Genomic DNA, 11,688 nt, shown 5'->3' on the forward strand with positions numbered 1-11,688 from the left:
AGTAATGATAATATAAAAAAAAGAGTGTTCTTTCAATTGATTAGTGCAGGACACACTTAGAAAGTCTCTGGATGAGCTTAATTTGTATTTCTGGACTCAAATCAATGAAATAACAGTTCCTGTCCCATGAAGGTCCTCAGGGTCAGGTTTTGACCTGAGGCCTAGTTCACTACACATATTTGAGACCAGGTGTTTTGGTCAAAATTGATTGATAAATCTGACTCCCATTTTGCAACAGGTAACATTATGGAGTCATTGATTCTAGACAATTTCTTGTATATTTTCGATAATAATTTGGGGGATTTAAGATTAAGGAACTCTAACACACATATTGGTGTTTCTAACAAAGTTTTATTAAGCTTAAATTTCTTTTTTATGATAGACTTAATTTGTTGATATTGTAAGAAGTATTTATTTTCAATGTCAAATTGTATTATTAAATTATTAAATGAAATAAAGTCTACATCTTCATATATGTGTTCCAGACGTTCAATTCCCTTGACTCTCCAACCTGGGAAATTTAACATATTATTTTCTTGTAGGATGTCAGGATTGTTCCAGATGGGTGTATGTCTACAGGGGAGTAGTGAAGATTTTGTCATTTTCAAATACTCCCACCATGCTGTCAGAGAAGAGCTAATACTGATGCTTTTAAAGCAAACATGTCTTTTTATATTTGTGCTAAGAAACGGTAGATCTGAAATCTCAATATTATTGCATAAAGTTTGTTCTATGTCTATCCAAGTTTCATCTAATGTATTCGGATTTAACCACTTTGAGATTTATTGTAACCTATTGGCTAAATAGTAGTGATAGAAGTTGGGAAGTTCTAATCCTCCGGTATCTTTAGATTTCTGTAATGCTTTTAAGCTAATATGTGGAGTTTTGTTTTTCCAAAGGAATTTAGATATCAAAGAGTCCAGTGACTTAAACCATTCAGTTGAAGGTTTATTTGGAATCATTGAGAATAAATAGTTTATTCTCGGCAGGACCATCATTTTTACTGAGGCAACTCTTCCCATAAGTGATATGGGCAGAGATTTCCATCTAGTAAGATCATCTTCAATGTTCTTTAAAATTGGGATATGATTCAATTTTATTAAGTCTTCCAATCTAGGAGAAATATTAATGCCCAAGTATGTAATGTTACCTGATTGTAGTCGTTCATTGAGAGAAGAATTAAACACGCAGTTTATTGGAAGAGCTGTAGATTTTGACCAATTTATAGAATAATCAGAAACTTTTGAGAACGAGTTTATTAATTTGATAACATTAGATATTGAGTTTTCTGTGTTCTGAAGAAAAAGTAAAACATCGTCAGCATAAAGACTAATTTTATGTTCTATATTTCTACACAGTATACCTTTAATATCAGCAGTTTGTCTTATTGCTGCTGCTAAAGGTTCAATAAAAATAGCAAATAGCGCAGGTGAAAGTGGACATCCCTGCCTGGTTATATTAAATATTGGTATATTTCTAAATATCAAAGCGGGTTTAGAAAAGGCCGTAATACATATGATTCAACGATATGTTTGGAATACGAAATTAGGAGAACACGGGTAAATAAAGAAATGGTTATGGCAGTATTTTTTGACATAGTAAAAGCCTATGACATGTGGGTAGAAGGATTATTAATTAAAATACGTAAATTGGGTATTAATGGTAAAATGTTTAATTGGATTAAGGACTTCTTATCAAATATAAATTTACAAGTTGGAATAGGTCAACATCTTTCCAAAAGATATACAGTTGAAAATGGAACACCGCAGGGCAGCATTATAAGCCCAGTACTGTTTTCTATAATGATAGATCATGTTTTTGCAGAAATTGAAAAGGGAATGGGCTGTTCGCTTTTTGCGGATGGTGGAGCCATTTGGAAGAGGGGACGTAATGTAGACTTTACTGCTAAAAAAATTCAGGATGCTATTGTTAAAATAGAGAAATGGGCATTTCAATGGGGGTTTAAATTCTCTGTAGAAAAAACAAAGGTGATGATGTTCAGAAAAGACAGATAAAGGATGTTAAAATTAAATTATATAATCAAGAATTAGAACGAGTAAAATGTATAAAGTACTTAGGAATATGGTTTGATGAGAAAATAGCATGGAATATTCATATACAAAAAATTATTGATAAATGTAAAAAAGTTCTAAACATTATGAGATGTTTAGCGGGAAGTGATTGGGGGGCGGAAAGAGGGGCTTTAAAAAGAATTTACATAGGTTTGATCAGATCAAATATAGACTATGGAAGTATTGTTTATGGGTCAGCAGCGAAGACACATCTGGAAAAACTGGACAGTATTCAACATCAAGCGCTAAGGATTTGTACTGGAGCGTTCAAAACCACCCCTACAGCAGCAATTAAAGTGGAGATGGGAGAAATGCCATTAGAATTAAGGAGAATACAATTAGCAATAAGCTACTGGATCAGTTTACAAGGAAATAAGTCAAATCATCCAACAATAGAAACTTTAAAACCATGTTGGGGGAAAAGAGAAAAAGGAGACATGGAGTTTTGGATGGGTAATTAATAGAAAGGCAGAAGAATTACAAATAACCAACTTAAGAATTAGTCCAGTGGTGCGTTTGCCAGCAGTATCACCATGGATCCTACCAGATGCAATAGTAGATTTAACTCTTTTAGATAAAAAGAAGGATAAAGGATATATTTTAAATTCAAACACAGTACAGATATATATAAACAACTACTATGATCATATTCGGATTTTTACAGATGCATCAAAAAATCTAAGTGGAGAAATAGGAATAGCCTTTGTTAAACCAGAATTTCAGATAAGACAAGGAAAAAGAGTTACACATGGGTTATCAGTATACACAGGAGAAATATTAGCATTATTATTAGCAATACAATGGATAGAAGAAATTAGACCTTTAAAAACAATAATTTGCTCAGATTCTAGTTCAGCATTAACCAGTCTAAAATACAATACCACTCAGACAGTAGACCAGACATTTTAACAGAAATACAGCAAACATTATTCAGGATACAAATGATGGGATTAACAGTTATATTTATTTGGGTCCCAGCTCACATTGGGATTAAGGGTAACGAAATAGCAGATAGGGAAGCAAAAAAGACAACAACAGGACAAGTTAATTTTACAGTGAGTACAAGTAAATCAGAAGCAAAAAGTATAATTAAACAAAAATTGAGGGAAAGGTGGCAGAATGAATGGGATGAAGATAACAAAGGAAGGTGGTATTATAGGATTCAAAAAAAGAGTAGGACAAATGAGAGTAGGAAGAAAAAATAGAAGAGAGGAGAAACTATTAACAAGGTTAAGATTTGGACATAATGGACTTAACAGTTCACTGTACAGAATACAGCAACACAATACAGGAAACTGTCAATATTGTGGAGAAAATGAGACAATAGAACATTATTTTAGTATGTAGAAGATATGTGAGAGAAAGGAGATTAATGTTGGAAGAATTTAGGGAAAATAAAGAAAAGTTTAATTTAATAAATATATTACTGGGAAATTCAGATAGTAAAAGTACTCAGATGTTAATTAGATTTTTCTGGAAAACAAAGGTGATTAATAGAATATAGCATAGAATAAAAGATACATTTTGAGCCACACTCCATACCGGTAGGTGGCGGTAATGCAACCTCAACGTTTTTTGCCAACCGCCAATAAAACCTCAAGAACAACAACAATCCACCAGTGCGAAATTATTAAACCTCTCATGGTCACTGATTCTAAAGCCATTCAAAGTTTCATGCCTGAACCTCAAGCCTTGTGTTTTGGACTAGGACCTCACGCCTGCCTCTTGGATTTATCTCTGCCTGCCGCTCGTCTGGTTTTGCTCTGCCCTTCTGACTCTGGTACGACCACTTTTTCTGGCCCTTTGACTCTGGATTTTGGATTAGCCCTTGCATCTGTTTAAAGAACTCTGATTCCCCATGCTTGACCCCTGCCTTGGCTTCTGGATCACGACCCTACCGCTTCTGGATCCTCTCCCTGGCTGCAGCTGCAATCATAAATAAAACTGTTTTCATTTTTTTACTCTTGTGTCTTGTCATTCTGAATCCAAAAGCCTGGTTTCGTGACATAACAGTATTAGGTGTTCCAACATGATGTTTTGCATTTATAAAATGTGGACTCTTTCACTGTGTACTGAATGTCTTGGACAAAATCCCATATTTGTGTACAGTTGTGACATATTCAGGTCCAAAGGTGGGGAAAAAGTAGAAAATCTTATGAAACCTTCATTTAGAAAGTTCAAAATTTCCACTATTAACACTTCAAATATTTTTCCTTCTTCATTTTACAACCTCAATAATTTAAACCATAATAACATGAAACAAACAAGACGTTAGATTTTTTTTAAAAATTTTTATTTTAGTGGAAACATTTTTCATTCAAAGACCTTTCTGACCGCTTTAGTCTTGGCTTGTGTTAGCTTCAAAGCCAATTAACTTAGAAAGATTCTCGGCCATTGTCTGGATTCCTTTCTTACTATTTAAAACCTTATCCAGAACATTGAAGCTATCAGAGTTTATACTGCTGAGATCCAGACTCCTGGTTTCGTCCGAGATGGATGGATCTGGGCAAATACCTGAAAGGCAGAGAATTCAGAGTAAACTTTATTTTTTCTAGAAAAGATCTCCTTTTGGAAACCAGCACTTTATAAACCACGGTTCACAAAATAGTTGGAACTAAACAGTCCTGTTTAGATTCAAACAGAAACCAGCTTTGGCTCCAGTTAGGAACGTTAGGTTGTTTGTCCTGTGTTGTTTTGTTGGACTTCTGGAGGTGTGTTCATGTAAGTTTTCTGTTAGTGACACCATCACAAGAGTTTGTTCCTTTTGTGGATGTGTTGACAAGGTACAGACACAGTCTGCATTATTTTATTGTTAAAACTGCAAAAAAACTGTAAAATCATCTTAAAATCACTTTAAGATTATGAGAAAAACTGTATTAACATTAAAAAATTGTGAAATTCCACTGTATGAGAAACAAGGAGGATTTGGTACCTTTCTCTGGATCCATGATAGTCGTCTCTGGTAAGTTAAGACACTCTACTTGCTTTGCAAACTCATCCAACTCAGCAGCAGAAACCTTGGTTCTCCTACCTGTGAGACAAGTGATGACACAGCAATAATGGGTTCATGCTGAGCCTTACATCAGATCTAAACAATATACTTATTGAAGCTTGAGATAAAGTGGTTAGTTTGGCTGAAACCTTTTCTTGAGGCGTCACAACATGGGCACCAGCTCACGTCTCCATTCCTAGTTTTCTCACTCTCAAAAATGCCATTGAATGAACGAGTCATAAACCTCACTGCCATCTCTCCTAGACATTTCCAAACCTCCACTGGTATGTCACCAGGTCCTACCGGTACTGCCTTCCCCTTCTACATTCTTTCAGAACTTTCTTAACTTCACCCTCACATATCTTTTCCACTTCCTGGTCCACAGTTTATATGATCTCTACTCTTCTTTCTCTTTCATTTTCTTCATTCATCAACTACTCAAAGTACTCCTTCCATCTTCCCGTTACACTCTCTTCACTTGTTAGAACATTACCATTCCTATCTTTAACAAGCCTAACCTGTTGCACATCCTTTCCAGCCTGATCCCTCTGTCTTGCCAATCGGTACAAGTCCTTCTCGCCCTCTTTAGTGTCCAGCCTCTCATACAACTCATCGTACGCCTTCCGCTTTTCTTTGCCATCTCCCTCTTTACATTGCATTTCCTTATATTCCTGTCTTCTTGCTTCAGTCCGCTCACTGTCATATTTCTTCTAGGCTAACTTCTTTCTTTGAATGGCTTCTTTGCCTATTTTGGAAATATGTGTTGACTACATCCATGTCCATTCTCTTGACAAAGTCCACCACCATCTGTCATTCCTGGTTTCTTTCCTTGACATCAAACCTACCCATCACTTCCTCACCCCCTCTGTTTCCTTCACCAACATGTCTTTTCAGGTCTGCTCCGATCACCACTCTCTCCTCCCTGAGAATATTCTCTATCACTTCATCCAGATCCTTCCAAAACGTATCTTTTTCCTCCACATCAAATTCAATCTTCTACAACAACATAAGACCTTCTACTTCTACCTTCAGGCACATCACCCAATCTAACACGCTCTTTGTCAACTCCTCCTTCAGGACCACCCCTACTCCATTTCTCTTTCAGTCCACACCATGGTCAAACAGATTAAACCCTGCTCCAATTCTGCGAGCCTTGCTGCCCTTCCACTTGGTCTCTTGGACACATAAAGCATCTACCTTCCTTCTCTGCATCATGTCAGTCAGTTCTCTACCTTTACCTGTCATTGTCCCCACATTTAGGGTTGCAACCCTCAGTCCTACATTCTTCACTTTCCTTTTCTCCCTCTGTCTCCTGACACATTTTCCTCCTCGTGGTCTACTAACAGTAGCACAATTTGCAGCATAATAATAATAATAATAATAATAATAGTAATTGTAATAATAATAATAATAATAATAATAATCATTTAACTCTAGCAGAAAAGAAGTGTAAAGGTGAGAGAGCTTTAAAAATTGTATGTAAAATTTGTTCCTGAATATTGTGCTTAAGGTCATAGTTAAAACCAGTTACTCTTCATTACTGGTGTAAAGATGGCAACAACAAAAAACTATTTTATATTAAACTACCAAATATGATATTAATTTTCAGGAATTTGTTGAAATCTAGTTGGCCAATAATATATATATATATTTTTTTTTTTTCTGAAATGAAAAAGTTGGTCTGAATTCAACAGGTCTTACTCAGAAGCTGCAGAGCCTTGTACGAGCTGCCTCCAATGGTGTAGTTTGAGGACAGGACCATACAGTCAGGACAGATGGTGTTCAACAGGAAAGCAGAAGCTGGGTAGGGGTGCACTGAGAATCAAAAAATACAAACGCACTGTATAAAAAATGTGCTTGTCCACAGCTGAACATCAAGATCAAATCTGTCCCTTCTATACTCACCCATAACAAGTTGGTTGTGTTCCACAGTAATGTTATAAGACAGACTGAAGCAATAGCCAAACCTTTAAGAGGGAAACATTCTGATGTAGTTCAGGGTTTTATGCATCCATGTAAACACAACTCAACACATGTAACACATTGTTTGGAAAAAAAGAAATGATTCTCAAGTTTATGTTTGAAATTACGATTTCTGATTCTGAAAATTGACGATGTCATTGTTCTCCTCAGCAGCTGTCATATTCCACCAGATGGACTCCACAAACATTTTGGTCAACACTTTGACCCCAGGTAAGTCTGTGCTCTCTCCCACGTAGAACCATTTTCCAAGCAGCTGTAATGAATCATGTGTTTCTCAGTTACAGGAGGTGGCATGTTAACAAACTGTGGTTAATTTTCAGAAATGACAAGACAATGAGTCTTGTTACAAAGTTGTCTTGTTACAAAGTTGACGTGGGAGTATCTGACCTGATCCCTTCCTTGGATAACAATGGGTCGCAGCAGATCGTCACAGTTGGTCACAGGAGCCGACCATCCGAGAGACAGAAGACTGAGCACAACGACGACTACATGAAGGAACTTCATCATGACTGGTGCCCTGACTGTGTCTGTTCAGGCTTTACTTTTGGCTTTTAAAGTAACAAGGTTCAGCCCACATAAGCTGACAGCTGTTTACTTTACTGTTGCAAGTCTCTCTGAGATAAGAAAACATTGATTTTAGGACAAAAAATAATTCTGGGAGGCTCTCCTTACTATTGGAGGGCAAGAAGAGGGAGAAAGGTCTTACCTTCCTTCAGGAGATCATCCCTTTCAGATAGCATATAGACCCTTTCAAAACAATAGAATATCATGGAAAAGTTGTTTAACTTCCATAATTCCATTAAAAAACTTAATCTGTAATAGGTGATAGATCCCGGGTCCATGATTTAAATGATTTCAAGTATTTCTTTGTTTATTTTTACATAATTTGCACTTCCAACTCATGAAAACAGGATTTCAAAAAATTAGAACACTGTGGAGAAATCATCCCAAATGTTGTAGGGCATGAATGTTTTAAACTGAATGTGACACACTAATCATCTACTAAACTCAAAGCACCTGCACAGGTTTCCCCAGGTGTCATTAAATTGCTTCAGTTTGGTTCAGTTGTCTTAGTTCAGTTCAATATGGGGAAGACTGCAGACATAACTGGCCAGAGACCATCATTGATACCCTCCATAGGATGGGTAAGCCACAAAAGTTCATAGCTAAGGAGGCTGGCTGTTCACAGAGTGCTGTGTCCAAGCATATCAATGGAAAGTCTAGTGGAAGGGCAAAATGTGGCAGGAGAAGATGCACCAGCAAAAGAGATGAACGTGGGCTTCAGCAGATTATCAAACAGAGAAGATTCCAGAATCTGGCAGAGATCCAGAAAGAGTGGAATGAGGCGGGAGTCACAGCTTCAAAAACCACCACATTCAGACACATCCGGGAGATGGACTACAACTGCTGGGTTCCTCTGTCCTCTTTTCCGATGAAAGTAAAATGTGCCTTTCATTCTGAAATCAAGGTCCAAGGGTTTGGAGGAAGAAGGGTGAGGAACAGAGCCCATACTGCTTGAGCTCCAGTGTGAAATATCCACAGTCAGTCATAATTTGGGGTGCAATGGCCAGTGCAGGTGTTGGTAAACTCTGCTTTCTTACATCCAAGGTCACCACAACAGTCTACCAGAATGTTTTAGAGGACTTCATGATTCCTTCTGCTGAGGATCTGTATGGAGATGCAGATTTCATCTTCCAGCAGGACCTGGCCCCTGCCCATGCCGCCAGAAGCACCAAAACCTGGTTTGATGCTACAGTGCTTGACTGGCCAGCCAACTTGCCGGATCTAAACCCCATTGAAAAACTATGGAGTATTCTCAAGAGGAAAATGAGGGAGGGGCACCAGACCCAACAACAAAGAAGAGCTGACAGCAAGCATCAAGGAAATCTGGGCTTCCATAACTCCCAGTCAATGCCACAGGCTGATTGCTTCAATGCCACGTCACATCGAGGCAGTGATTAAGGCAAAGGGATTCCCAACCAAGTATTGAAGATTGACATATCGTTTTGAAAATATAAAGTACCATATTTTGATTGATTTGTTGTGATCCTAATGTCTTTTTTTTTTTTTTCCTGCAAAAACTGAGAAGTAGTGTGGGCTGATGTCTTCACAGTATTTAAATTTTTGAAATCCTGTTTTCATGGGTTTCATGAGCTGGAAGCCCAAGTTCTGTAAAAAAATAAATAAATAAATAAATGAAATTGTTTAAATCATGGGCCCTGAATCTATTAAAGATTAACTTTTTGAATTGAATTATGGAAGTTAAACAACTTTTCCATGATATTCTAATTTTTTGGAAATCGTCTCAGAAGGTATGTTCAGGACAGTTTGTAGAAGATGAAATCCATCCATCATCTTTTACCCACTTCTTCCATTTTGGGTCACGGGGGTCGCCGGTGCCCATGTCCAGCAATCACAGTGTGAGGGGCGGGGGACACCCTGGACGGGTCGCAAGTCCATCACAGGGACACATAGAGACAAACGAGACAAACAACCATTCACTCTCTCACTCACACCTAGAGACAATTTAGAGTTACCAATCAGCCTAACATGCATGTTTTTGGTCTGTGGGAGGAAACTGGAGTACCCGGAGAAAACCCACACATGCACGGAGAGAACATGCAAACTCCACCCAGAAAGGCCCCTGGACTGGGGTTTGAACCAAGGACCTGCTCGCTGAGAGGCAGCAGCTCTACCAGTTGCGCCACCATGCTAGAAGAAGAAATGTTAATTTAAAAAGATTTCCATCTTTTAATTATTTTTATTTCATTTTAAGTCATTTAAGGGCCATAAGGAAGGATTTGTGCGTCCAGTTGAGGGCCCAAGTCACTAACAATGTGCTGTACATGAATTTAGCTCTAGATTTACGGCATCATTTGTTCCAGTTATCTGCTCCTTCTCAGCTCTGGATTCACAAAATAAATGGTGCCAAGTGTCAGGTTGAAGCAAGCATACCCGGGTTCAGCAGCCGTTTCATTAGGGCGGCTGTGGCTGAGTGGTTAGAGCAGTCGTCCTCCAATGCAAGAGTTTTGGGATTGAATCCACCAGCAGTCACATGCCAAAGTGTCCCAGGACAAGACACTGGACCCCTCATTGTCTTCAATGTGTGTCCCATCAGTGTTTGAATGTGACAAAGCATCATTCAGTCTATTTAGAATGATTTGTTCAGTTAGCTTTGCAGAGATCTAGTATTGCTGTATGGATGGGTAAATGAGGCACAGATTATGTTGTGAAGAGCTTTGAATGTCTTGATAGGATAGAAAGGCACTATACAAGTACAGTCCATTTACCATTAGTACCATCATGATACCTCCTATCTTTTCTCAGTATCTGGAGATATATAATATTTCGTCAGTTCAGTCCCCTATATGTGTCTGTCGGATGATTTTTGTCCCTGCTTCACAATCTAAATATGACCTTTAGTCATAAAAACAGCAGGTAAAAGAGTGACTAAAACAAAGAGGCGTAAGGGGAAGAACAGAATGTCTCCTCATGTTTGAACAACTGAGGCCTCATGTATCCAAGAGTGAGCAGCTTTTATACTGAAAATTGACATGTACCTGCCGACCCACAATCCTTGGAGTACAGGTTTTCTCAATTGTTTACACACATTTTCTGAAAGCATGCCTCATAATCTCAGAACTTTACACACTAGCCAAACACACAATAGGCAAAACCCTTCAATTCTCCTTCAAAATGAAACTTTACTGTACATTCAAAACAACGTTATCTCTTTTCAAAAATGTATTTTGTTCTCAGATGACACACACAAACCATCATAGGAATAGACATTTATAAAAACCAGTTAAACACTGATGCACTCTGTGTAAAACACTTCTATCCAATCATCATAATTAAAGGCCCTTTTTTTTGTTCAGTGTTACACTTAGATAGTGCATACATCAGTGTGTTGTAAAATATTTCAAAACATTATTTTTACACTCAGAACACACAAATAAACTGTAACATATATTTTTTATTTTTCCCACAAAAACAATGCACACAGTGTACATTCCAACCAATACAAAGTTGCACATACAGTGGTCTACATACACAGTAAAACTGAAGAATTTACTGTAAACAGAAAAAGTAACAAAATTAATAAATAAACGCTGCATCATGTCTTCTGTTTTGATCTGGCCACAGCACCTCATCCACATCACAAGTAACGTTTTCCCTGGCCAAGCAGTGGGGGATCATCACCCAGCATGGTGAATCCAGCCATGAAAGCATCAACTGCTATGTCCACATGCGTCTTCCATAGCTTGGAGAAGGGGTACACAGCATATGGCAATTCTTTGACTCTGATTGTGTTCACATGGCACCCTGTACACCTGCTTCATCCTCAGGTTGTTTCTGTGTCAGACACAGTCCAGCGTTGATAAGCTTACCCTATCGATATTTTGCAATATCTCTTTTTTTTCCCATTTCTTTGTATTTGTCGTAATGTTTTGACATTATTTTCTAGGACCGTGTTCACAATTTCAGTTTCCTGTTGAGGAGACAGAAGACGTTCCCGTCCACATTGTCTTGGTAATCTTTCAGTTCTGCAATTCAAATAGTAAAATACTGTAAACTGTGTGGGAATACAAAGTATGAATACTTTTCACAAATACTGGAAACATACTTCATTTTTACAGT

General features: G+C 37.7%; 1 protein-coding gene across 1 annotated transcript; it reads right to left on the bottom strand.

The window, feature by feature from the left end:
- Positions 1-4,348: 4,348 nt before the first annotated feature.
- Positions 4,349-7,570, bottom strand: LOC119408141. Its single transcript, XM_037674981.1, has 6 exons — positions 7,435-7,570; positions 7,155-7,300; positions 6,970-7,031; positions 6,766-6,879; positions 5,005-5,103; positions 4,349-4,586 (listed from the first exon to the last, which is right to left on the bottom strand). Exons 1-6 carry the CDS (start codon positions 7,552-7,554, stop codon positions 4,411-4,413), a joined length of 717 nt encoding a protein of 238 aa, XP_037530909.1. The 5' UTR covers positions 7,555-7,570; the 3' UTR covers positions 4,349-4,410.
- Positions 7,571-11,688: the final 4,118 nt, after the last annotated feature.

This window comes from Nematolebias whitei, chromosome 3, assembly GCF_014905685.2.
Source record: "Nematolebias whitei isolate Nwh7 chromosome 3, NemWhi1, whole genome shotgun sequence".
NCBI classification, from domain to species: Eukaryota; Metazoa; Chordata; class Actinopteri; order Cyprinodontiformes; family Rivulidae; genus Nematolebias; species Nematolebias whitei.